This window comes from Microcaecilia unicolor, chromosome 7 (genome assembly GCF_901765095.1).
Source record: "Microcaecilia unicolor chromosome 7, aMicUni1.1, whole genome shotgun sequence".
Classification (NCBI taxonomy): Eukaryota; Metazoa; Chordata; class Amphibia; order Gymnophiona; family Siphonopidae; genus Microcaecilia; species Microcaecilia unicolor.
Genome location: NC_044037.1, coordinates 137,186,547 through 137,212,916, shown reverse-complemented (window position 1 = coordinate 137,212,916; position 26,370 = coordinate 137,186,547). Strand labels below are relative to the sequence as shown.

General features: G+C 46.9%; 1 protein-coding gene across 2 annotated transcripts in view; it reads right to left on the bottom strand.

Moving 5' to 3' along the window:
* Nucleotides 1–995: 995 nt before the first annotated feature.
* Nucleotides 996–26,370, bottom strand: part of TRA2B (transformer 2 beta homolog) — a 292,195-nt gene continuing 266,820 nt past the window's right edge. For both annotated transcript variants that reach the window (XM_030210189.1, XM_030210190.1), the window contains exons 8-9: nt 8,728–8,801; nt 996–1,611 (exon numbers count right to left, since the gene is read on the bottom strand). In XM_030210189.1, the coding sequence (XP_030066049.1) occupies nt 1,601–1,611; nt 8,728–8,801 (85 nt within the window). In that variant the 3' untranslated portion in view covers nt 996–1,600. The remainder of the gene's footprint in view (nt 1,612–8,727; nt 8,802–26,370) is intronic.

Here is a 26,370-nt window from a genome sequence, read left to right as displayed (position 1 = left end):
ACCTATTCTTCCTGCACACAGAAAGTTCATCCACTTCTGCTGTGGAACTCTGCACTATCAATACAGGGTCTTACTGTTAGGCTCGGCTTCGGCTCTTCGAGTCTTCACAAAGTGCCAGTTAAAAATACTCTGATCAAAAACTGGAAGATTCCATTGACAGTTCAACTTGCTATAAAAAAAATTGATACAATGTATAGGATATAGAAATTGGGTTTGAGAAAACTCAGTTCTCCAAGGACAAGCAGGCTGCCCAGGAACGGCAAATTCTTGCAGAGCAAAAATAAAAAAGTTTTGCCCGGAGCCTCTGGCTCACAAACCACGCTTACCGCACATGCGCTCAGTTTTTTCTTGTCCACGGTGAAGAGGTTGTTCCCTGTTCGCTTCGCTGGCCCAGGAAAGAGAGTCTTTTGATGATTTGTTTATATTCTTGTCTTTTATCGTTTTTTTTTTTTAACCCAGTACTTTTGGCCACTTTCCAAGTTTTCTTTCTTCTTGGCGTGGCCAGCCTTAGGCCGCGCGGTCAGGTTTTCCCCCTTTTGTGCCTTTACTTTTTTGGCACGATTGCGTCGTTTAATTTCACCGAAGCCGTTTTTCCTTCCATGTCATCAAAGACACCCAGCAGCTTCAAACGTTGTACTCAATTCAACCGGACCATCTCGGGTACCGATACCCACACTTGGTGTATCCAGTGCCTTGGGCCTGACCATAGCCCAGCCGCTTGCAGTCATGAAGAAACAGACCCAAGCATCTCGAGAAGCCCAACGAGAGAAGCTTTTTGGGGCTCGGCAAGATTTTTTTATATTTTGCTTGCAAAACTGCTGGTTCCCGGGCCGACGTGGACGTCGACCCACATGTGAGAACAAGCAGCCTGCTTGTCCTCGGAGAAAGACATTAACCATACTGTGATAGACCCAAGCAAATAAGACCACATGAATCCTCATGTTTTTCATATCATGTTGAAAAACAATGAGGTTAAATTGAATACAAGTCCAAAGTAGAGTTGAGAGGCTTTATTAATTTTTAATATCTTCTTATGCAGAAGGAAAGGTGAAGGAAATCCTACAGCCTAAGCCATCAGCTAATAACATATTTTCTCAGCAGAGAAGGTGACCCCCATTGATGTGGCTCCATCTTATATGCTCAGAAACTGAGTAACTTAGAACTCCACTCTGCCTGACAGAACAGGGTAGACTTTCCATCAGAAATGAAAGTGATGTACTAAACTGTAGCATGCTTCTGTCTAGAGTAAAAATCAAAAATTGTTTATTGTTGCTTTTGTCATTTTAAAAGCATTTTTACAGAGGCTTTGAAGTTTTGAATATCTAGATATCAGTAGAAAATACCATCAGTTCTGCACAATGGAATTTTTCTGCAGTGAATTTAGATCATGTGAAAAAAAAAAACCCACGTGAACTATATCAATACAATTTTTCAAAAAAAGCTACACAAATATGCAAATAAAAACAGCAATTTACACTCCACAAAGAGTAGTCTTCATAAAAGATGTAATCGCCTTTTAGTTAACAGTTCACAACAAAAAAACTGTCCACAAATGCCAAGTCCAACTTTGGGGGCTGGAAATTTCTGTAACCTTTTCAGTTCAATAACGACCTAAAAACACAAAACAAAATATTGTTAATTATAAAACACTGACAAGCAGTTTTTGTTCCACACCTACTACATGGTCCCTAGGCATCTGAATAAATTCCAACCTATGATTAGTATGTACCTTCTAGTCCAGGGGTTCTCAACCTGATCCTAGGGACACACTTAGCCACTTAGGTTTTCAGGATACCCATAAGAGATTTGCATACAATAAAGCCATTACATGTAAGTTAATCTCTCTCATATTCATCGTGGATATCCTGAAAATCTGACAGGCTTGGTTTTTCCCTGAGGACTGGATTGAGAACTCCCTGCTATAGCCTATAGGTAAAGTGGTAATAACACCCATTTATTAGAAGAGTAGTAAAATCCTTATTAGAAGAAACAATGCTGTTAGATGACAAGTTTCCCTGTGTAGAGCAGCATTGATCAGGCACACAAAATGGTATCTGATAACACAGAGAGAGAACGGTTCTCAGAGCTCAGAACTTTAGTATGGAGTTCTGAGAACGTGCAGCCTTTCCCTTGTGCAGTAGTCTCCTCAACTAGTACTCAAGGGGGGGGGGGGGGGAGAGAAGATGGTATGCCATATCAACTGTCTTCTACAGAAAACACCAAGTAGAGGTGACAACCTCCCCCCCGGTTGACAAGCTTAGGCACCTAAGTGGGCGACTTCCAAGCTTAAGGCTGCTTGCTCTTTGCTTGTAGTAGTAGACGAACTGTTGCTACTTGAGAGGAACAGACTAGCCAAGGCTGTATTGGCCAAAGGCTGTTACCGAAACGTGATCCAGGCAGTAGTGCAAAATAAAGGTATGGTGCAAGGACCATATCACTTTTTTGTAGATGGTAGCTACAAAAACCATCAGGAGACTGATGGTTTATTTATTTGTTGCATTTGTATCCCACATTTTCCCACCTATTTGCAGGCTCAGGTACATATTACCGTGATGGCGATCGCCAATTCCGGTATGAGAATTATGGCGATCGCCAATTCCGGTATGAGAATTGCGTTAAGGTTCATAAGTGACAGAGAGGCATATTTTCAAAGCACTTTGGGAGGCTAAGTTCCATAGGTTTCTATGGAACTTTGGGAGGCTAAGTGCTTTGAAAATATGCCTCAGAGTAAATTAAGACATCAAGGAGAAGGTGAAATTAGGCCTTACTTGCTAATTTTCTTTCCTCTAGATCCTCCAGACCGTTCAAGACACTTGGGTTATGCACTCCTACTAGCAGAGGGAGACTGAGAACACTAAAACTTCTTATACAAGTAGCCTGTGCAGACCTTCTACTAACCAGTAAAACAGTAACAAAGCAGAGGAACAAAACACCTCCACCTAAACAAAACCACTGAATCCACACTCAGATCTCCTCCCCTTAAGACGGGGGAATTCAACTGCAGATGGGCACAAACGGTACCACAAACTGCCCTCCAGGACCCAAATCACAGGAGCTACTAGAAATAGCAGCAACTGAAGTCTAAAGAAATTATCATACTGAACTGTCCACTGGGTGGTCTGGAGGCTTGCTGAGGAAGGTGAAATTAGGCCTTACCTGCTAATTTTCTTTCCTCTAGATCCTCCAGACCGTTCAAGACGCTTGGGACGTACCAAAGCAGTAAACACATCTAAGGGTGTGACCTACAAAGCCCAGAGGACAGGACTGCAGATCCAAAACTGGCATCCTCCCTTGCCTGTACATCCACTCTGTAATGTTTGACAAATGAATGCAGGGAGGACCATACCGCCGCTCTACAAATGTCCACTGGTGGAACAACACTACTCTCTGCCCAAGAAGCCGCCATCCCCCTAGTGGAATGTGCCTTGAGCCCCACCGGCACCGTACGGCCATGCAATATGTAAGCCGAAGAGATGTCATCCTTCAACCACCAAGCTATAGATGCCTTAGAAGCAGCTGCTCCCTGCTTGGGCCCCCCATGAAAGACAACCTGTTCGAAGACCTGAATTCCTCCGACCTGCGCAAGTAAACCTTCAACACTCTGCCCACATCCAATTTCACCAAACACTGAGAAGCGTCCTCCGTCCGGTCCCCCAAGACCGGCAACGAAATCACCTGATTGACATGAAAGGAGGATACCACCTTAGGCAAAAACGAAGGCACTGGACGCAGCAAAACCTTTTCCTTAGAAAACCACAGAAACGGAGGTCTACATGAAAGAGCCTGAGTTCCGAAATCTGGCGAGCCAATGATATAGCTACCAAAAAGACCACCTTCATAGTAAGGTCTTTTATCGAACAAGACTCCAAGGGCTCAAAAGGAGAACCCGCCAAAGAGTCAAGAACGATATTAAGATCCCACTGAGGAACTACCGGCCGCTAAGGATGGACATGAACGGACATGAACAGCCGGACCTGCTGCTGAAGAGAGGCGATCCGAGAATCTGGCAGAAAAACACGACCCACTGCCGTGTCGAACCACACTCCCAAGTACTCTGCGATGGGATCAACTGACTTTTGACTACACTCGCTACCCATCCGGGCGATTCCAGAAACGCGACCACCTGAGCTGTCACCGCCACACTGTGAGCCCGAGACTTCGCCCGGATTAACCAGTCATCCAGATACGGATGCACCAGAATTCCCTGCCTCCGCAAAGCCGCTGCTACCACCACCATTATCTTGGAGAAGGTGCGTGGAGCCGTTGTCAGACCAAAAGGCACAGAACTGAAAGTGCCTCCCTAAAACAGCAAAACGAAGAAAACGCTGATGGGCCTCTCGAATTGGCACATGCAGATCACATGCAGATACGCTTCCGTGAGGTCCAGTGGCGTGAGAAATTCTCCCTGACGAACAGCCACTATGACCGAGCGCAGAGTCTCCATGCGGAAGGATTTTATTTTTGTTACATTTGTACCCCGCACTTTCCCACTCATGGCAGGCTCAATGTGGCTTACATAGGGCAATGGAGGGTTAAGTGACTTGCCCAGAGTCACAAGAAGCTGCCTGCGCCTGATGGCACCTTGAGTGCCCCACTGACCCTCTTGAGATCTAAAATGGGTCGAAACTGGTCCTCCTTCAGCACCACAAAGTAAACGGAACTACCCATTCCCTGCTCATGCCGAGGAATGGGTACCACAGCTCCCAACTGGATTAAGCGACCCTGAATAGCCTTTAACTTGACTCGAGAGTGACAAGGAGAGGGAAGAAACAGATCCGGCAGCGGGTGCTCGAACTCGAGCGCATAACCGTCGCGAACGACCTCCAGTACCCACTGATCTGAAGTAATTTGGGTCCATCCCTGATAAAACAGAGGCTGGACCCGCACACCTTCATAAGGAAGACTTATTACCATTTCCGGCACCTCCGGAGGAGTCCCAACCTCCTCAACGACCCCCTCGAAAGGACTGCATCCGCTGGAAAAACCAGCTTTTAGAAGGGGACACATCCTTCAGAAAGGACTTTAGCTTCCCATCCTGAGGATCCCGTAAGGCTGTACCGCCATCCACCGGAATGGCCGTAGCCTTAGTAACCGCCGTAACCACCGCATCCACAGTAGGTGGTTTCAGCAGGGCCAAATCTTCCGGAGGCAAGGGATACAGACGCGCCATAGCCCTAGACACCTTACAAGCAGCCTCCGGCACAGACCATTCCTGAAAAACCATGTCTCTAATGTCTGAATTCATGGGAAAGGAACGGGAGGCTCTCTGAATCCCCTTAACCAAGGGATCTACCTGGGGTCCCTCCGCAGAGGGAATGGCCGCCGGAGCAAACTTCAAAGTAGAGATCACCTGATCAATGAGCTCTAACAACTCCTTATGAAAAATGCGAACCACTGAAGAATCTTCCCCAGGCCTTAGCCCATCCTGATCCTCAGACACATCTAAGAGATCCTCCTCTCCTGGGTCACTCCAAACGTCCGACACAGGCAGAGAGAGTATCTCCATAGGCTCCGAAATATCCACCCGTGGGCGCTTAACTTCCACTGAGCTAGCAGCCTCCGGGGAACAAACAGCCAGCTCTCCAGGCATTATACAGAGACCAAACAAACTAAGGGAGAAACCAGACCCCCCCCCCCCCCCGACGCTGCTGAAGCCCCAACACTTCCCGCAGTCTCCGCGATGGACCACCCTCGCTTCCGAGGCGGCAGGTCCATCGCTTGATCCAGGGCTAAACTAGGCGCGCTTCCCGCCACACACGGGTCCCCCCGGTGCCGGTACGGAATGTGCGTCCAAAAGGGCTGCACTTCCTGCCAAAAATGGCTACGTCGAGGCCAACCCGGGACGCGCAGCCAAAATTGCCACGTTTCCCACCAAAACCGGCCCCGCCATTGCCGGCCCGGAATGTGCGGTCGAATCACCGCCCAACACCTCCGCCGACTCAGGGGAAAGCACGGGGGGGGGGGGGGGGGGGGGGGGGGGGGGGGGGCAAGAGCGCTGACAACGTAGGCTCCCCACAAAATTTACATTGGCCACCTTTCACTTCAACGCCACGCTTCGCGCAAAAGCCAGCTTAGACATAATGGCCGCAAACACTTGTGCTCTGACAGACTAATACGCAAAACCGCCTAAGGCAAGAACGCCCTTGAAGACATTTTATCTCTGGACTGCCACAAGAACGGCCAAAATAGCCGCCTTTTAAAAACGTTTATTTATTTTTATTTTTTTTTAAACCTCGTTGCTGATGCCTAAACGCCTCAAGGGTACAGAACGAGGTCTGTAGCTGAGGTCAAGCAGTCCTCCAGAGGAAGAGCACAGGGGGAGGGACCCGGCCACCCGTGTGTGACACCCCACAGGGAATAAGAAGCCCCTTAGGACTTACACCCTGTAATAGAGATCCAAGTGTGGGTTCTCTAACATTTACAACCCAACCTAGAAACCCCAAACGGGCCTACCAGACTGAGTACACTGCACAGGCTGCACACATCTACCCTCTGCTGAGACTGAGAAAATACTGGTTAGTAGAAGGTCTGCACAGGCTACTTGTATAAGAAGTTTTAGTGTTCTCAGTCTCCGTCTGCTGGTAGGAGTGCATAACCTAAGCGTCTTGAACAGTGGAGGATTGCTGAGGAAAGAATAAACTTCTGTCCAGGTCTGGTGTGAGTTTCGTTGTGTAGCAAGATTCAGGTGTTTAGGTGGGATGTTTTTGATATGCCTTTTTGAATAGGGTGGTTTTTAATGATTTCCGGAAGTTTGTTAGGTCATGCGTTGTTTTTATGATTGCAGTGGCTCTAAACTGATGAGAGTTCAGCAAACTAAACTGCATCCTATTATAAACGGCTCTGCGACTTCAAAGAGATTTTTTTCTTTTTTTTGCAATTGGTGTGCAGATCAAAGGATATAACAGTGGTATAGACCTCCTTATAAAGGTGGTACACAAGAGTCCATTTACAGTCCAGATGTGGAGGATCTTTTTGCATTTTCATATGCATTGTTATATGGTTTTGGATACATTGTAGGAAGCAGCATTTCCTCATTGATTTGGAAGGATGTCATCATCTTGCGTAAAAATGTAGAGTTAAAAGCCCGAGTGATCTGTGAATCTTATACCCATTTTCATCATATCAAGGTGTCTCCTAACAGAGATAACTATGGCTTAAAAGGCAGCTTCATAAGTGAAGCTAGCATGAGATTAAGGACCCAAGGCATAGGTGGCGGCTGCTGCTGCAGTGAAGGTCAGACATGAAAATCTGTCATGAAGCGTGAAATAGAAAGTGAAGCTCTGAGGAAGAGGATGTTAACCAGTGGGGAACTGCAAGGTTGGGTTGGTTGTTTTTAACATTTTTGTCAGTGATACTGCTGAAAGCTGTATGGTAAGGTTTGCCTCTTTGTTGATTATATCAAAATCTGCAATAGGGTAGACATCCCTGAAGGTGTGGATAATATGAGGAAGGATCCAGTGAAGATTGAAAAAATGGCCTGGAATTTGGCAGCTAAACAAAATGCAGGGTCATGCATTTGGGCTGCAAAAACAAAGGAACAGTACACCTTAGGGGGTGAAGTCTTTTATGCACAAAAGAGGCACGGGACTTGGGTGTGACTGTATGTACTAAGGTGGCCAAACAGGTAGAAAAGGTGACAGCAAAAGCTAGAAGGATGCTTGGGTGCAAAGGGAGAATGGTGATAATACCTTTGTATAAGTTTCTGGTGATATCTTTAAGAATATCATGTAGACTAGTAGTTAAATGAAACTTAGATATGGGCAGAAGTTTACTGTACAAGTTAATATACTTTCAACAGAGGAGGTATATGGAGACTGGAGGTGAAATTTTCATTTACAAAAGATTATTGAAAAAGTGCCCAGCTGTCAAAAAAACACAGGAAATTTCCCTTTAAAATGTGGTGAAATACTATAGTAGTTCTGGTGACATGTAAGTGTGCTGATTAAAATTATGCTTACCAATACTATAAGAAAGCATCCCAAGTTATTCAGGGCCCTGTTTACTAAGGTGTGCCTCAGACTGCTACTTTTGATGAAATTTGACAGCTTGTCATGAGACCTTAAGTGCTCTTTTAGTAAAGTGGGGAAAAAACCTGAAGAGATGAGACTGCAGGACATAAAAAGGGCCTCATATGCTCAGAACCTTCTACTTCAGTTCTGAACTCTGGGAGAGTAGTTTATGATCATGAGTGCCTGATCAACAGAAGAGAGCCAATACGGATTTTGTCTTAATTAGAATTCTGTAAAGGTGAGGAGAACCAGCTGGGTTTCCCCTAAAGTCTTTATGAGAAACGCAGGCGGTCAGTCATGGGACAGACAGCAAATAAAACTACATAAAGGACACAAAAGTAGGACTTTTAAGGCCCATTTTTGCAATGAGAAAATGAAAGAATAACTTGAGATATGTATTAAGACTGTAAATATCCTGTTCCCAAGTCCTATAAGATAATCCTGCAGTTTCTTGGTCTACTTTGAATACACTTGATCACCACTAATGAAAATATTAAACAGCTAAGGAAATGTAATGTTAAAGGAAAAATATATTTACAATGCTGTTTCACAGGAGTCACCACTGAAGAAACAGATGTCAGGTTTGGGAATCACTGATGTACATGCTGCTAAATTCTGTACTTAAAGTGCTGTACCATTTCTACGGATACCAGAAACCTTGCAAGGCAATTACAAGACTACAGTGCCTTAAGACAGTTAATTTTATATTGACACTTACGAGGTGAATAGGAGCGGGACCTGGAGCGTGATCTGTATCCTCCTCTACTGTAATAAGGAGATGGAGATCTTCTCCTGTGAAGAATTTTAATTAAAAAAAAAGTGGGGGGAGAGAGGGAGATGAAACTTTTTTTAAAAGGAAAACAAGAGTACCCAATATGTACACATCCCTTACTTCAAAAGAAAAGAAAATGCACAAATACCCATAATCAATTATAAATACTATTGCAATTTTCTACACCGATTACTACAAATTTAGCTCAAGTCCTTGTAATGCATTTGTCTAGTTGGTTTCCACAGCTCCTATCAACACAGTCTACCTGTACTGTGACTGGAAAATTTCTAGTTTTATTGCTTCTCATTCTAGGCCTAAGGTATTCTTTACAGTGAGCATAACTTTCAAAAATGTGTTTCACACATATGACAACACTATGCAAAACAGAGGAGTTGATTTTGCATTCATGGATGACAAAGGGGCAACAATTTGCATAAGAAATGGCATGAAAATCACTCATGAGGAATAGAGGCTACACCCTTTCTCTCTTCCTCATATCTTCAATTTTTCTTTTGGTTGCAACCTGTACAGTTTTTTTTTTTTTTTTAATATTCACTACTCGCAGTTCAGAGTTCAATTTTTATTTAATATACTGCAAATAAATAAAAATTCCCAGGGAGGGAGAGCCATCATAACAGCCACACTGAAGGATTTGCTCATCTGCTTGCTTCAAGAAAGAACCACATCAATTTGTGCCTTCAGATTACAAGCCTAATTTTCCTGGCCACAGAAAATTTTACATATACAAGGAAAGGAAGTAAGTGTCATTTACTGTAAAGAATCCCTAAAAATACTGAATGGTAAAGCTGTAAAGACACGGACAGTATCATGGAAGAAAAACAGAAGCTCCTGCCCAAGAGCCCAGAGGCGTAAGACAAACCCACACAGCACGCCATCTGCGCTAATAGCGATAACCAGAAAAAAAGGACAAATTATTCAGCGATACCTTACAGCCATGGGCGTAGTCTGACTGTTTCATTTGGGGGGGGGGGGGGGGGGCAAAGGATGGGGCGGAGCATATTAGCGTATTCATTTGAATGTGTGTGTGTGTATATATATATATATATATATATATATATATATATATATATATATATATATATATATACACACACACACACACGCTAATATGGAGGAAAGAAGGAAGGGAAAAAGAGCTGGCTTTTTTGGGGAATGAATATGTATGAGACATCAAGCCAGCTCTTTCTCCCTTTCTTCTTTTCTCCTTACCCAGCACTCCCTCTTCCTCTCCAGTAGTATTTCCCCATCCCCTTTCCCATACCATAAGTTCAGCAGTTCCCGATGCCTAAGAAAAATTAGAAACTCAGTAGAGGTCCAAGCAACTGAAGCTCCCAGAGATGTAATCAGGAGCCATTCATTCTGATTAGGCTGTCCCGTTACAACACAGCCAACCCACTCCCTAGGCATGCCTGAGAGGTTGTCGGATCCTATTAGTCAGATATTACACTGTGCTTACATTCAGAACCCAGCTGCAAGGTCATAGTTTCAAGTCTGGAATGCACCTTGTCTGGCACTTCCTTTACCCTGCTGGATTTACAAAGGAAGTACACTCTCTGCAGGTTTTGTGACCCCCCAGACAAGAAGATGATCCTTGAAAAGCTTCAGATCCAAACAGTACTGCAATTGTCAGCAATACCTAGGGGCTGAGTTACAAAAGTGCATGCTAATATTTAGTTTACATCTGATAGCGATGCAGAATGTGCAACTGCTAAAAAAAAAAATGGGCTGAAATCAAGCAAAGGAAAATAAGTGAACGGCGACGGCTGTGCGGGGGAGTGGAAACCGATTTCAAATGTCTTCTTTACTTACAGTGGATGAGATAGGCTGGCTCACTTCCATTCCACTCCCGAAGTCGCAGCGACGAACGGGCGGGCAGCGCTGCTGTAGTAAAAGCAACAAGAAGGCAGGTTCAACTCCGTCCTTCACTTCCCTGCCCTCTCAGCGTCCCGCCCGCCCGAAAGGAAATGACATCAGAGGACGCAGAGGGCATGGAAGTGAAGGACGGAGTCGAACCTGCCTCCTTGTTGCTTTTACTACTGCAGCGCTGCCGTTCGTTGCTGCGACTTCGGGTAAAAGTCGCCGTTCCAGTCGTCGTCCATGCCTTACAGCTACACTGTGTAGGAAACTAGGGCAGGTATTATGTATTGATTTATCTTGCAGGATAGCATTCCTAACAAACCATGTGACTATAGTCAACAGGAAGCAGAGCGACTCAAGATAGCAGGCAAAAGAATACCTTATTCTCTCTCTTTTTAGTTCAGAAATGGAAAATATTAACCTCTCTCACAATATGCTAATTGTTTATTGTACTAGACTTCTACAAATCTAAATTTTGTAACCACCTTTTTAGCAATATGTAAGCCATACGATGGGAAAATGTGGGATACAAATGCAAGAAATAAATAAATAAACCCAATCCCAACTGAGACAGTGAAGGAGGAGAATAACTCCGTACCACTAGCATCCCCACAGCAGAAAAGTGAAAGATACATACTTGTAGCAGGTATTCTCAGAGGACAGCAGGCTGATTGGTCTCACGACTGGGCAACGTCCACGGCAGCCCCCTCCAACCGGAAGAGTTTCACAGCAAACTCAAAAAGTCGCCCACCGCGCATGCACGACCTGCTACAGGTATGTATCTTTCGCTTTCCCCGAGGACAAGCAGGCTGCTTGTTCTCACAACTGGGGTATCCCTAGCTCCAAGGCTCACTCAAAACAACAAAGAGGGTCAATTGGGCCTCGCAATTGCGAGGACATAACAAAAATTGACCTACGAAGAACAACTAACTGAGAGTGCAGCCTGGAACAGAATAAAAATGGGCCTAGTGGGGTGGAGTTGGATTCTAAACCCCAAACAGATTCTGCAGCACCGACTGCCCAAACCGACTGTTGCGTCAGGTATCCTGCTGCAGGCAGTAATGAGATGTGAATGTGTGGACTGATGACCACATCGCAGCCTTGCAAATCTCTTCAAAAGTGGCTGACTTCAAGTGGGCCACTGACGCCGTCATGGCTCAAACACTATGAGCCGTGACATGAACCTCAAGAGTTAGCACAGCCTGGGCATAAGTGAAGGAAATTCAATCTGCTAGCCAATTAGAGATGGTGCGTTTCCCCGACAGCAACCCCCTTCCTATTGGGGTCAAAAGAAACAAACCTTTGGGCGGACTGTCTGTGGGGGCTTGTCCGCTCCAGGTAGAAGGCCAATGCTCTCTTGCAGTCCAATGTGTGCAACTGACGTTCAAGCAGGGCGGGTATGCGAATGGGGAAAGAATGTTGGCAAGACAATTGACTGGTTCAGATGGAACTCCGACACCACCTTCGGCAAGAACTTAGGGTGCGTGCGGAGGACTACTCTGTTATAATAAAATTTAGTATAAGGAGCATGGGCTACCAAGGCTTGAAGCTCACTGACCCTACGAGCTGAAGTAACTGCTACTAAGAAAATGACCTTCCAGGTCAAGTACTTCAGATGACAAGAACCAGTGGCTCAAAAGGAGGTTTCATCAGCTGGGTGAGGACAACGTTGAGATCCCATGACACTGTAGGAGGCTTGGCAGGGAGCTTTGACAAAAGCAAACCTCTCATGAATCGAACGACCAAAGGCTGTCCAGAGGTAGGCTTACCCTCTACACAGAAATGGTAAGCACTAATTGCACTAAGATGGTTCCTTACTGAGTTGGTTTTGAGACCAGACTCGAATAAGTGTAGGGTCTGTGTAGGACAAGAGCGAGGATCTAAGGCCTTGCTGTCACACCAGACAGCAAACCTCCTCCACTTGAAAAAGTAACTCTTCTTAGTGGAATCTTTCCTGGAAACAAGCAAGACTCGGGAGACACCCTCAGAGAGACCCAAGGTGGCGAAATCTACGCCCTCAACATCCAGGCCGTGAGGGCCAGAGACTGGAGGTTGGGATGCAGAAGCACCCCCTCGTTCTAAGTGATGAGGGTTGTAAAACACTCCAATCTCCAGTTCTTCGGAAGACAACTCCAGAAGAAGAGGTAAACAGATCTGACGGGGCCAAAAGGGGGCGATCAGAATCATTGAGCCGCGGTCTTGCTTGAGTTTCAGCAAGGTCTTCCCCACCAAAGGTATAGGAGGATACGTGTACAGAAGGCCGGTCACACAATGCAGGAGGAAGGCGTCCAATGGAAGCCTGTCATGGGCCTGTAGAGCCTGGAACAGAATTGAGGCAGCTTGTGGTTGGTCTGCGAGGCAAAAAGATCCACCGAGGGGGTGCCCCACTCCCGAAAGATCTTGTGTACCACACTCGAATTGAGCGACCACTCGTGCGGTTGCATAAGCCTGCTCAACTTGTCGGCCAGACTGTTGTTTACACCTGCCAGGTATGTAGCCTGGAGGAGCATGCCGTGCAGCCCAGTGCCACATCCCAACGGCTTCCTGACACAAGGGGCTAGATCCGGTGCCCCCCTGCTTGTTGATGTAATACATCGCAACCTGATTTTCTGTCCGAATTTGGATAACTTGAAAGGATAGCCGATCTCTGAAAGCCTTGAGCGCATTCCAGACCGCTCTCTCCAGGAGGTTGATCTGCAGACCTGATTCCTGGAGGGACCTCAGTCCTTCAGTGTGAAGCCCATCGACATGGGCTCCCCATCTCAGGAGAGATGCATCCGTCGTCAGCACTTTTTGCGGCTGAGGAATTTGGAAAGGACGTCCCAACGTCAAATTGGACCGAATTGTCCACCAGTGGAGTGAATTACATCCTCTAGATTCCCTGCAGCCTGATACCACTGGGAAGCTAGGGTCCATTGAGCTGATCTCATGTGAAGATGAGCCGTGGGAGTCACATGAACTGGAGAGGTCATATGGCCCAGGAGTCAACATCTGCCGAGCTGTGATCTGCTGGAATGCTTTTGCCAGAGAGGCGAGGGACAGAAGATTCTGCGCTCTCGCCCCGGGGAGATAGGCATGAGCCGTCTGTGAATTCAGCAGAGCTCCAATGAATTCGAGTGACTGGACTGGGCGGAGATGGGATTTTGGGTAATTTATCACAAACCCCAGTAGCTCTAGAAGTTGAATAGTCACCTGCCTGGACTGAAGCGCTCCTCCTCCAAGGTGCTCTTCACCAGCCAATCGTCGAGATAAGGGAATACATGCACCCCCAGCTTGCGCAGCGCCGCCGCAACCACCACCAGGCATTTTGTGAACACCCGTGGCGCAGAGGCGAGCCCAAAGGGCAGCACACAATACTGGAAATGCTGTGCTCCCAGACGGAATCGCAGATACTGTCCTGTGATGGCAGTATCGGGATGTGAATATAAGCATCCTTTAAATCCAGGGAGCATAGCCAGTCGCTTTTCTGAATCAGGGGAAGAAGGGTGCCCAGGGAAAGCATCCTGAACTTTTCTTGGACCAGATATTTGTTCAGGCCCCTCAGGTCTAGGATGGGATGCATCCCCCCTGTTTTCTGTTCCACAAGGACGTACCTGGAATAGAATCCCAGCTCTTCTTGCCCAGGTGGCACAGGCTCGACCGCATTGGTGCTGAGAAGGGCGGAGAGTTCCTCTGCAAGTACCTGCCTGTGGTGGGAGCTGAAAGACTCAGCTCCCAGTGGACAATTTGGCAGAATGGAGATCAAATTGAGGGCGTACCCGCACCACACTATTTGGAGAACCCACTGGTCGGAGGTTACGAGAGACCACCTTTGGTGAAAAAATTTTAACCTCCCCTCGACCGGTAGATCGTCCGGCACGGACACTTTTATGGTGGCTATGCTCTCCCGGATCCAGTCAAAAGCCCGTCCCTTGCTTTTGCTGGGGAGCTGCCGGGGCCTGCTTGGTCGCACGCTGTTGACGCGAACAAGCGCACTGGGGCTGAGCCAGGGAAGGCTGACGGGAAGGAGGATTGTACCTACGCTTAGGATAAGCGTAAGAAGCAGTCTTCTTTCCCCTGAAAAATCGTCTAGCTGAAGAGGTAGATGCTCAAGGCGCCCGGTGGGAGAGGTTGTCGAGGGCGGTTTCCTGCTGGTGAAGCTGTTCGACCAACTGCTCGACTTTCTCACCAAATATATTATCCCCCTGGCAAGGAACATCCACCAGCCGCTGCTGGGTCCGATTGTCCAGATCAGAGGCGCGCAGCCATGAGAGTCTGCGCATCACTATACCTTGGGCAGTGGCTCTGAATGCAACATCACAAGTGTCATAAATACCCCTGGACAGGAATTTGCGACACGCCTTCAAGCTGCCTGACCACCTCCTGAAAAAGCCTGGACTGCTCCGGAGGAAGCTTGTCAACCAGGTCCGCCAGTTGCCGCACATTATTCCGTATGTGGATGCTCGTGTAGAGCTAGTAAGACTGGATCTTGGTCACAAGCATGGAGGAATGATAGGCCTTCCTCCCAAAAGAGGCCAGAGTGCAAGATTCGCGCCCCGGGGGCGCCGAGGCAGTATCCCTCGAACTCTTGGCTCTCTTGAGAGCAGAATCCACCACCACAGAGTCGTGTGGCAACTGAGTCCTCATCAACTCCAGGTCGCTGTGGATCCTAAACTGGGACTCAGCTTTCTTCGGGATGGTGGGGTTAGATAAGGGCTTCAAGCAAGTTCCGAAGCAGTGTCTCCTTTAGGACATTGTGCAACAGTACCGTGGAAGACTCTCTAGGTGGTGATAGATAGTCGAAGACCTCGAGCATCTCAGTCCTCGGCTCATCCACAGTAACCACGGGGAAGGGAATGCTCACAGACATATCCCTAACAAAGGAGGCAAAGGAAAGGCTCTCCGGTGGCGAAAGCTTCTTTTGGGTGGGGTCAGAGTGAAGACCACAGGACTCCTCAGAAGAGAAATACCTGGGGTCCACCTCCTCCCACCATGACGCCTCCTCCTCGGTGTCAGACATGAGCTCCCTTGACTTCAGTCCGAAACTGGGCCCGTCTCGACTCAGAGGAACCAAGTCCTCGATGACATCGAGGTAGACTCCCGCGCCGGCGAGGACAAAGCTCCCTCTTGTCGACGGAGAGTCCACCTGAGTGGCGACCGAGACCGATGCCGCAAGCGAGGGACAGACCGCACCACAGGGCCAAAGCCAGCCGGCGCTTCCATCAACGGTGCCGAGGGCACAAGCACCCCCGGCACCGGAAGAGACTAGTGCAGCAGCCCTTCCAGGATACCTGGAAGAATGTCCTGGAGGCGCTCGTCCAGAGTCTCTGTCGGGAAAGGCTGAGGGGCCGGTGCAGGAGTCGGAGATACCAGACTGCCCGACGACCGACGCATCGACACCTCTTGGGTGGAGGGGGAGCGGTCCTCCCAGTGTCAACGCTTCTCGGAGGCTGAATCCCTCGACGCCCCGGAGCTCCCGGTACCGTGAGAAGGGGGCGACCGATGACAATGCTTGTTTTTCGATGCACGTCATCAGCGCTCCGCAGTACCGACGAGGAGGATGTGTGTGGAATCCACACGCCTCCTCAGGGTCGGGTCCAAAAAGGGTCGGTCCCGATGGGCCTGCACAGTAAGAACTGTTGAGGCAGGTGGAGGCCCACTCGACTGCTCACTGCTCCCAGCGAGAGGTGGTTGTCGGGCCTGTGGTACCTGCTCTCCTGAGGTCAATGCCATATCCGGTGCAGAAGTCGACGCCGCCGGTGCCGATGCTGTCAACGCTGAAGAGCCGGGCCAAGCTCCAAAAAGACGATCCCGCTGAGCTTGTCTCGCCACCTGTGTCTGCTTTTTTATACTAAGACACAATTTGCACGCTTTGGGGTTATGCTCAGGCCCGAGGCACTGAAGGCACCAAGCGTGGGTGTTGGAAAGCAAGATTGCCCGGCCGCACAGACCACACTTCTTGAAGCCGCTGGGAATCCTCGATGTCATTGACGGAAAAATCGCGGAGGCGAGGTCGAAATCGTTGATGGTGGCGGCGAAAACGGCCACAAAAAGGAAGAACGCGGACGTGCAGCCAAAAGGGCCGCAACAGCAGTGAAAGGAAACTTAAGGCGACCAAAACTACTACACTACAGGGAAAATAAGTTTTGTTTTTTGTTTTTTTTTTACTTTTGAAAAGAAGAAAAAGCACGGACGTTGCCACTAAACAAAGAAAAAGTGAACAAATCGCCAGACGGTTTCCGAGGGCTGAGAGGAGAGGGACGCAACGCTGTCTCTCCACCGCGGAAAACGAAAAACTGGGCGGGAGCAGTCTCGCACGGGCGGGAAGATGGCCGCGCATGCGCAGTGGGTGTGCCCCACGCGTGGGACCTCCCGCAAGACTTTTTGAGTTTGCTGTGAAACTCCTCTGGTTGGAGGGGGTGCCGTGGACGTCACCCAGTCGTGAGAACAAGCAGCCTGCTTGTCCTCGGAGAACAAGCAGCCTGCTTGTCCTCGGAGAACAAAGAAGACAACTACCTTCCTCCAATCTCTATAATAAAGAAGCATGGGGGGGGGGAGGGGAGAGGAGGAACGCACTCAGTACCACCATGTGTCACCAAGTGTCACCAAGTTCCAGAATTAAAATATAAATAAATGGAACAACGTTCCTCCAATATTTAACCCCCTGCCTGACAAGAAGTTAGACGACTAAGTCAGGAGCTGGCTGAAAAGCACCAGGGAAATGCTGAAGAGTCCACCATCTGCTTGGAGAGGGAAAAATACTATGTACTGAACATGGCCCTTAAAGGGACAAATCACAAAGAACTACTTTTTCAGTCTCCATCCAATGGTTCACAGATACAACTATTCCTATTCATCTGGACTGGGTCTGGTTGGACAAAAGGAAACCCAGTTTATTCTCATTTGACAAAATAATGTGGAGTCATGCATACGGAATCTAATGGAAGTGTAACTGATAAAATAGCTGAGCAACACCATGAAAGAAATGAGCTCAGGAACCTTTCAGTTCCTTAGACTCTTTGGAACCCCTATTGGAATGTTCAATAAAACCAGACATTGTGTAAAACGAATACACAACAGCAGCAATGCTAACAGAATTGTCAGTATCAAGGATCTAAGTACCAAACAACAAAAAGCAAGAGAGGCCAAGAAAAATGTCACAAAAGAAAAACTGTCCCCACTATAATGGAATCCATCAAAAAGATTTCCAAGCACACATTGATATGTGTCTAGTGCAGTACCAGGATTAGCATTATAGTTTACAACCTAAAGTACAGGAAAGAAAAGAAAGCAGAACTCCACTCTGCTATTAGATAATGCTCACAACAAATGCAAGTTTGTAAAGGTACAGGAACAAGAACATGCTAAAAGTTGAGTCTTGTTGTGCCCATCAATCTGCAAAAGCCTGAGTAAATAAATGGGTTTTAAGAGCAATCCTATTATTTCTTATACAATAGTTCAGTAAAGAAGAAAAAAGGCAGTGCATTATTTAGGGCTAGAGAAGAAAAAAGGCATTGCATTCTTTAGGGCTAGAGAAGAAAAATGAAGTCACATGGATTTCAATCTTGCACATGATACTGCAGGAATCGCTAGGTGGTATTCATAAGTCAAATAGAGTAAGCAAAATGGTGTACACGGGACAACTGAAGACAGGTGATTTCATATAAAGCACTGTGAACGAGCACCAAAATCTTGATAAAAGGCCAGTGATGTTGGTAAAGCAGAGGTCAAGTTTCCATGTGTGTCAAATAACTGCCGGATGTAAATGAAATGAATTCATCTCCAGCATACCCTAGGCTTAGGTGTGGGCTTCATACCTGCTGTGGCATGTAGGAATCTAACACTTGTAAATTTAAAAGGACCTCAGATATTAAGCCTTATTGTAAAATAATAACAGGCTTTTAACTCTCTCAATACCATTTTGTGAATATTGCTTTAATGTATTTAACTCTTACTTCAAAAAGAAATCAAGCAGCCTAAAACATCTGATGGAGGCCTTTGTTTCACATTGGCTGCCGCATCAAGGATCTTGATGAAGTTTTACTGTGGCACCCATAATTAATGAAAATAGAGAAATTACGTAATTAGAGAAATTAACATAGGGTGAGCTCTAGGGTATCTGAGGCCTCTGTTCCCATTTCAGGCATCATCCCCAGCATCAACCCTTCCCTTACCTACCATCCTCCTCCCCCACTCGGATGTCCTTCCTCATGCAGGATCTGCTGCCACACCCCTACCTTTGCCTGGGCCAGAAACAGCATCAGAAAATGTGACGCCTTCCAGCACAGGCCTGCACTCAAGCACTGCCTTTTCTGCTACCTCCGTTGAGGCTTCCTGTCAGAATGGTGCCAGATGCAGCAGCATTTGCACAGGCCTGTGCTGGATGGTCCCATGCAGTGATACTTGCTTCTCTTCTGCCATAGAGATGCTGTGTAGTTTCTGTTGTTTCTTTGGAATTGAACACATACGCCATCATATAAATCTGGTATACGGAAATGTAAGCAGAGCATAGTGATTCATTAAGTTCCTTGCCAAATGTGTCCAAAATAGGCAGATCCTTTCCTCAAATGTGAAATCTTGATGCTTCTCAAATACAGGAATTGAATAAACTTAATACTTTACATCAGGCTTTGACAAATTCTTTACATTTAGGAGCCTGTGGTTGAACTCTGCCTCTGGCACTGAAGTTGATGTCTACTTATTTTCCTGTACTGTGTCTAAGGAAAAACAAAGCTTAGGGTATCAGGGCCCCTTAGAAACCATCTTCCCCCTCCACCCTGTTGGCATGCAATCTCTTATCCTGTCCATCACCAGTTTCCCTTCCCTACCCCACCATCTGTCCTCTACCTTACAATTGTCCACCCCTGCCCACAATCCACCAGATAGTCCTCTCCTGTAAGAATCCGGTCCACACCCCCTCATCCCTTTCCTCACAGGTTAGCCAGCCCCCTAGCTAGCTCTTACCACATGCTTAATGATTCAGAGCCACTGGCTCCAGCCACATATCCCCCCATCTTTTCACTAAGTCAGCTAACAGTTATCACTGCCAGAAAAGGAGTTTCCTTCTTGATTTGGTCTCAAGTCTTATGAGACCAGCTTGAGTGTTCACAGAGAGAGCCAGAGAGAAAAGGAAAACACCTGCTTCAGTGGCTGCACCAAAATCCAACAAGGCACAACATTCTCAGGCACCAGAGGGAAATTTCTAGTTGCCATGGAGACCTGGAACCTGGGATTTGTCAAGGCCTGCTGCTGATTCAATGGAGTAGTTAATGGTATTTCTCAGAGCTTCATCTGAATATCCTTTAGAATTTGATGCACTTGAATAGCTAATATCTTTAAAGATTCCCAACATTGCAGTTTGACTTTCCTTCCTTTCAGTTTTCCAAATCTTATTAAAAGAATGTCACAAGCATTTGTAGTTAGAATTATCCAATCCTGTGGCATTCTTATCAGCCACTGTGCAAAATTCTCTGCTCAGATAAAAGTCTGAATTTCTACTATCCTTCAGGCTGAAAAGTTTTCAGAGAACACTGTGTTCTAAAGCTGCCTCGTCACCAAAATAAGAAACTGAAGGGACCCTGCAGTCCATGTGTGGGCCCACCTGTGCATTTGCAGAAAAGTTGTACAGGCTTTTCTAGCTTGGCTATGGCACTGATTGTGTCAGCCTCATCACCAAAAGAAGAAACTTAAGGGACCCTGTAGTCCATGCGTGGTCCCACCTGTGCATTTGCAGAAAAGCTGTACAGGCTTTTCTATCTTGGCTAAGGCACTGTTCGTGTCATCCCACAAATGGGACTATGTCCCTGTTTGCCCATGGAGAATATTAGTTACAGGTAAACAACTGTTTTTTCCCAAGGAGAAACAGGATGATTCAGATATGATTCTGATCAACATATAGGGACCAGCAAGCTAAAGTTAGTCTTTACACCTTTATCCATACTCTCCCTCCTTAAGATTTCAGTGGGGACTTTCTAGCAAACCCCTTGTGCTCTTTTGCAGCACAAGGACTAGGGATGAAAGTTGGTAAAGCACAAAAATGGGCATCAGAATTCAGGTAGAATGTTTAGATTATGAAAAACTACTCTTGTAGAATTGTATGAAATAGTTTGTCACTAATAACTGAAATTTTCTAACTCTTCTACCAAAAGTGACTTCAACAAGAGAAACACATATAGGTGAATAACAGAAAAGGTACAGTGATGCATGACAAAAATGGAGGGGGGGGGGGGGAGTGGAGGACCTCGAGCTCACCATTGTTCTCAAGAAGTTAGAGATGTGTCCAACCAGCGGTACCATGTATGGTAGGCAGCAATGTTACCAAGATAGGTCTGCAAAATTTTCTTTCAACCTAAGAACTGGTGTCTGAGACATCTCAATCTCTCCCAACACTCACTATCCTGAAAATCAAGAGTGGGGGAGAAAGGGCATCCTTAGAGGTCTGCTGTAGGTCCTTCAGAGCCTAATTTACTGTTTTCCCCATTCTATTTCAATGAGAAAAGGAAGCACAGCACTGAGACGCCAACAGTCTCTCTTCAAGCATGCTGTCACAGCAGTGCAAGCAAAGGGACTGGTACCATTCTGCTGGCACCGCTGGGCAAACCTGCGAAAAGTACTTTAGTGTAGTCACTTCATTGGCTTCCGATCAGGTACCGCATTCAGTTCAAGCTTCTGCTACTAACCTACAAATGTACTCGATCTGCAGCCCCTCCTTACCTCTCAACCCTCATCTCCCCTTATGTTCCTACCCGTAACCTCCGCTCTCAAGACAAATCCCTCCTTTCAGTACCCTTCTCCACCACCGCCAACTCCAGGCTCCGCCCTTTCTGCCTCGCCTCACCCCACGCCTGGAACAAACTCCCCGAGTCCATACGCCAGGCCCCCCTCCCTGCCCATCTTCAAATCTCTGCTTAAAGTCCACCTCTTCAATGTCGCCTTCGGCACCTAACCACCACACCTCTACCCAGGAAATCTTGACTGCCCCAACTTGACATTTCGTTCTTTAGATTGTAAGCTCCTTTGAGCAGGGACCGTCCTTCTTTGTTTAATTTGTACAGCGCTGCGTAACCCTAGTAGCGCTCTAGAAATGTTAAGTAGCAGTAGTAGTAGAAGGTAGCCTCCTGGAACAGATAAATGTTTCATAGACTACATCCATGGCAGGCAAAATCCGCAGCCTTTCAAGTTTCAAGCTGTTGGTGCTAAAATTTCAAGTTGAGGCTAAGTATAAGGCCCCCTTGCTGTCTCAGGATGGGTGTTGTGCCTAGTTAATTGGGTGGATGGGTTGATAAAGTGAAGATACTCACCCATAGCAGGTGTTCTCCGAGCACATCAGGTCATTCATTCACTCATATGGGTGATGCCACCTGCGTCGCCCGGTGTGGGGCATCAACAAGCTCTAAATGTCTTTAAGAGTACACTCAGCGCCCCCACCGCATAGGCACGAGTGCCTTCCTGCCTGCCACTAGAGCACGGGATCATCAGATCAATACCTTAGCTTGAAAAAGCGGAGATAACTCCAAGGGGATTTGAGAATGAATGGCCTGCTGTCCCCAACAACTGCTACAGGTGAGTATCTTTACTTTCCCCGAGGACAAGCAGGCCATATTCTCACATATGGGAATCTCTAGTCACCAGGGTCACCGAAAAAAAAAAACCCCTCACAAATATATTTTCCCTCGCTGTTGCGTGGGTCGTTAAGTTATTGCAACTATATATGTTCAGCCTGTGTGCAGCCTGGGACAGAACGAAAAAGTGGGCTAGGAGGGTGGAGTTGTAGCCTAGACCTCAAAAACAATTCTGCAGCACTGTTTGCCCAAACAGACTATCACGTTGGGTATCCTGCTCAAGGCAATAGTGGGAAGTAAATAGAGACTTGCACAGGAACGGGGTTTGCGGGAATCCCGCGGAACCCCGTGGGGACGGAAGCAGTTCCTGTGGGGTTCCCATGGGGATGGAAGCAGTTCCTGTGGGGTTCCCGTGAAAGTGTATGCTGCACTTGCACCAGCCTCTCACCTACCGAGTACCAAGTTCTTTGAGTGCTCTCTTCTCCTCCTTGCTTTAACAGCACAGATGCGGAAAGTCTCCATTAAGGAGGTGGTAGAGATACAAATGGTGACGAAATTCAAAAAGGCATGGGATGAACACAGAGGATCTCTATTTAGAAAATGGAAGTTATAAAAAACCTAAACTTAAAATGGCTGCTTGTGTGTGGATGTGTCGTGTGACACTTACATGGTGACTCTGGCTGTGATGAACTAGGGCCGATACCGGGAGACCTGTACGGTCTGTGTCTCATATATAGCAATCTGGTTTTGGATTGGCTTTAGTGGCTGGAACATGAGGACAGTTCTGGACAGACTTTTACGGTCTGTGTCCCGCAAATGAGAAGATGAATAGGCTGGAGTGGGCGTTGAGGGCAACTCCAGCAGTTGGGACATAAGGATAGGGCCAGACGGGCTTCTATGGTCTATGTACCAGAAACGCCACAGAAAGACCATAATCAAGTATATAATATCACATTCATTGTTGATTTAATCATGAATTGATAATGATTGTGACTATTGGGCAGACGGGATGGACCGATCCGGTTTTTATCTGCTATCATTTACTATTAATCCTCTCTGCTTCTGGGCTGATGCGCAGACCTCAGCTCTGACATAAGCATGAGCATCAGATGTCATCTGATCTACTGGTGTATGAATGTGGTGATCTCTTAGCACACAGTGCCAGTGAATCAGAGAAGTCTTATATGTGCGCACCAGAGTGTTCCAACTTCCGTTCCTTCCTTGCCTGCAGTGCTGCAGCTCAAACCCAAAGACAGAGAGCTGAAAGGAATTTTTTTTTTTAATGTACCATTAAATTCTTGTGGGTGAGGACAGGTTAAATTCTAGCGGGGACAGGTGGGGATAGGTAAGATGCCCCGTGGGGACGGGTGGGGATGGGTTAGATTCCCCACGGGGACGGGCGGGGATGGGTTAGATTCCCTACGGGGACAAATGGGGATGGGTTGGATTCCAGTGGGGAGGGGTGGGGATGGGTTGGATTTCTGTCCTCATGCAACTCTCTAGTATGAACTGAAGACCACATTGTAGCCTTGCAAATTTCTTCAATGGAGGCTGAGCGCAAGTGGGCTACCCCTGCTGCCATGGCTCTGATTTTATGAGCTGTGACATGATCTGCAAGAGTCAGGTCAGTCTGGGCATAAGCGAAGGATATGCAATTCACCAGCCAACTGTATATGTAGTACGTTTCCCAAAGACTGCTCCCATCCTGTTAGGATCAAAAGATACAAAAAGTTGAGAGGACTGCCTGTAAGGCTGAGTCCATTCCCAATAGAAAGCCAATGCTCGCCTGCAGTCCAAGGTGTGCAGTGCACTCTCGCCAAGACAGGCATGAGGTCTAGGGAAGAATGTTGGTAGAATGACTGGTTGATATGAAAATCCGATACAACCTTATGCAATAATTTAAAGTGGGTATGGAGGACCAACCAGTTGTGGTGAAACTTAGCATAGGGTGCAGTCACCACCAAGGCCTGAAAACTCACCGACTGTACGAGCTGAAGTTATAGCCACTAAAATGATGACCTTCCAGGTCAAATACTTTATAGGACAAGAATCAAGCAGCTCAAAAAGAGGTTTCATCAGCTGGGTAAGTTGAGATCCCAGAACACAGGTGGAGGTCTGAGACAGGGCTTTGCTAACCCCGCATGAACCGACCTATTAAGAGTTCTGCAGAAACAGGCTTACCCTCAACACGTTGATAAAGCACTGACTGCACTGAGATGAACCCGGAAAGAGTTGGTCCTGAGACCTGATTCAGAGAGGAGGAGGTATTCAAGGAGGGATGGTGAAGGGCAAGAAACAGGATCTAGGGACCTGCCTGCAGATGGCAAACCTCTTTCATTTGAAAGAATAATACCTCTTGGTAGAGTCTTTCCTGGAAGCCAGCAAAACTCTGAAAACACCTTCAGCAAGATGCAAGGAAGCAAACTCTAAGCTCTCAACATCCAGGTTGTGAAAGCCAGAGACTGGAGACAGATGTAGAGGGTCAGCAAAACACTTCAGTCTCCATGGTTCTTCCGAGGACAATTCTAGAAGAAGGGAGAACTAGATATACCTGTGCCAATAAGGGGCGATCAGGATCATGGTTCCGTGGTCTTGATTGAGTTTCAGGAGAGTCCTTCCCACTAAAGAAATGGGATACGCAAACAAGACCAGTTTCCCAATGAAGAAGAAAGGCATCCAACACTAGTATGTTGTGGGCTGGAAGCCTTGAGCAAAACTGGAGAACTTTGTGGTTGAATTAACTGGGAAAAGATTGATCAAGGTTGTACCCAACTTCCAGAAGATCTTGTGGGCAACAGACAGGTTGAGAGACCACCCGTGGGGTTGCAAATCCCTGCTCAGCTTGTCAGCCGGACTGTTCAATTTGCCCAGTAAATAAGCGGCCTTGAGAAGCATCCCATGTCTGGATGCCCAGTGCCACATTCACACAGCTTCCTGGCAAACAGGGATAGATAGATCCCATACCCCCTTGTTTGCTGGTTGTCCATTTGAACGAGAACGAACAATCCTTGAAAGCCTTCAGAGCATTTCAGATTGCCCATAGCTCCAGGAATTGATCTGAAGCAAGGATTCCTGGGATGACAAAGCACCCTAAGTGTGAAGTCCTCCCTTGTGAGCTCCCCACCTTAAGTGGGAAACATCCATTGGGAGCCAGTTATCCAGATAAGGGAAGACATGGATCCCCAGTCTGGGTAGTGATACTCGAACAAGACACTTTGTGAATACCCTAGGAGCCAGATCAAATGGCAGCACCCAGAATTGGTAGTGCTGTGTCCCTAGAAGGAAGCGAAGCTATTTCCTGAGTATATTAATTATCAGAATATGAGTATAAGCATCTGTTAAGTCTAGAGAGCATAGCCAATCGTGTTCTTGAATCATGGAGAGACGAGAACTCAAAGAAACTATTATGAACTTTTCTTTGACTAGATACTTGTTGAAAGCTCTTAGGTACAGAACAGGATGCCATCTGCCAGTTTTCTTTGGCACATGAAATTACCTGGAGTGGAAACCTAGCCCTCTCTCTTATACTGGACTGCATGATTCAAAAGAAGAGCAGGAAGTTCCTCTGCAAGCACCTGCTCAAGCTGCAAATTGTAGGTTTGCACCCTCAGAGGGCAATGAGGTCATTGATGCCAATGCAAGGTATAACTTAGATGAACAATCTGAAGGACCCACTGGTCTGAGGTGATAAGGGGCCACCTTTTACTTTAAAAAAAACAGAGCTTTCCTCTGTTTATACTCTGTTGGAGCCAGTCAAAAACCTGTAACTGGTTTTGACTGGGCTGCCGAGGTAGCCTTGGGGGCCCTGTTCTGCCGCGAATGGGCATGCTGGGGCTGAGGCTGCTGAGATTGACGAGCAGAAGGAAGGTATTTACACCTTTGCGAGGCATAAGGCGGCCTTCTAGGTTTACTTGTGCAAAGTAGACTCCAAAGGTGGTTGATGGTATCAGTGTTTTTCTTGAGAGGTCAGCTATCTTCTCCACATTCTCTCCAACAGGGAGCATTTGCCAACCTCTGCTGAACTGTAGTGTCCAAATCAGAGACATGCAGCCATGAAATCCTAGGCATCACCACAATCTGCAGAAATCCTCGATGCCACATCAAAAGTGTAACAGGCACATCTATCCAAAATGTTTCGACAAGTCTTGAAAGAATCAGTCAAATCTGTCAA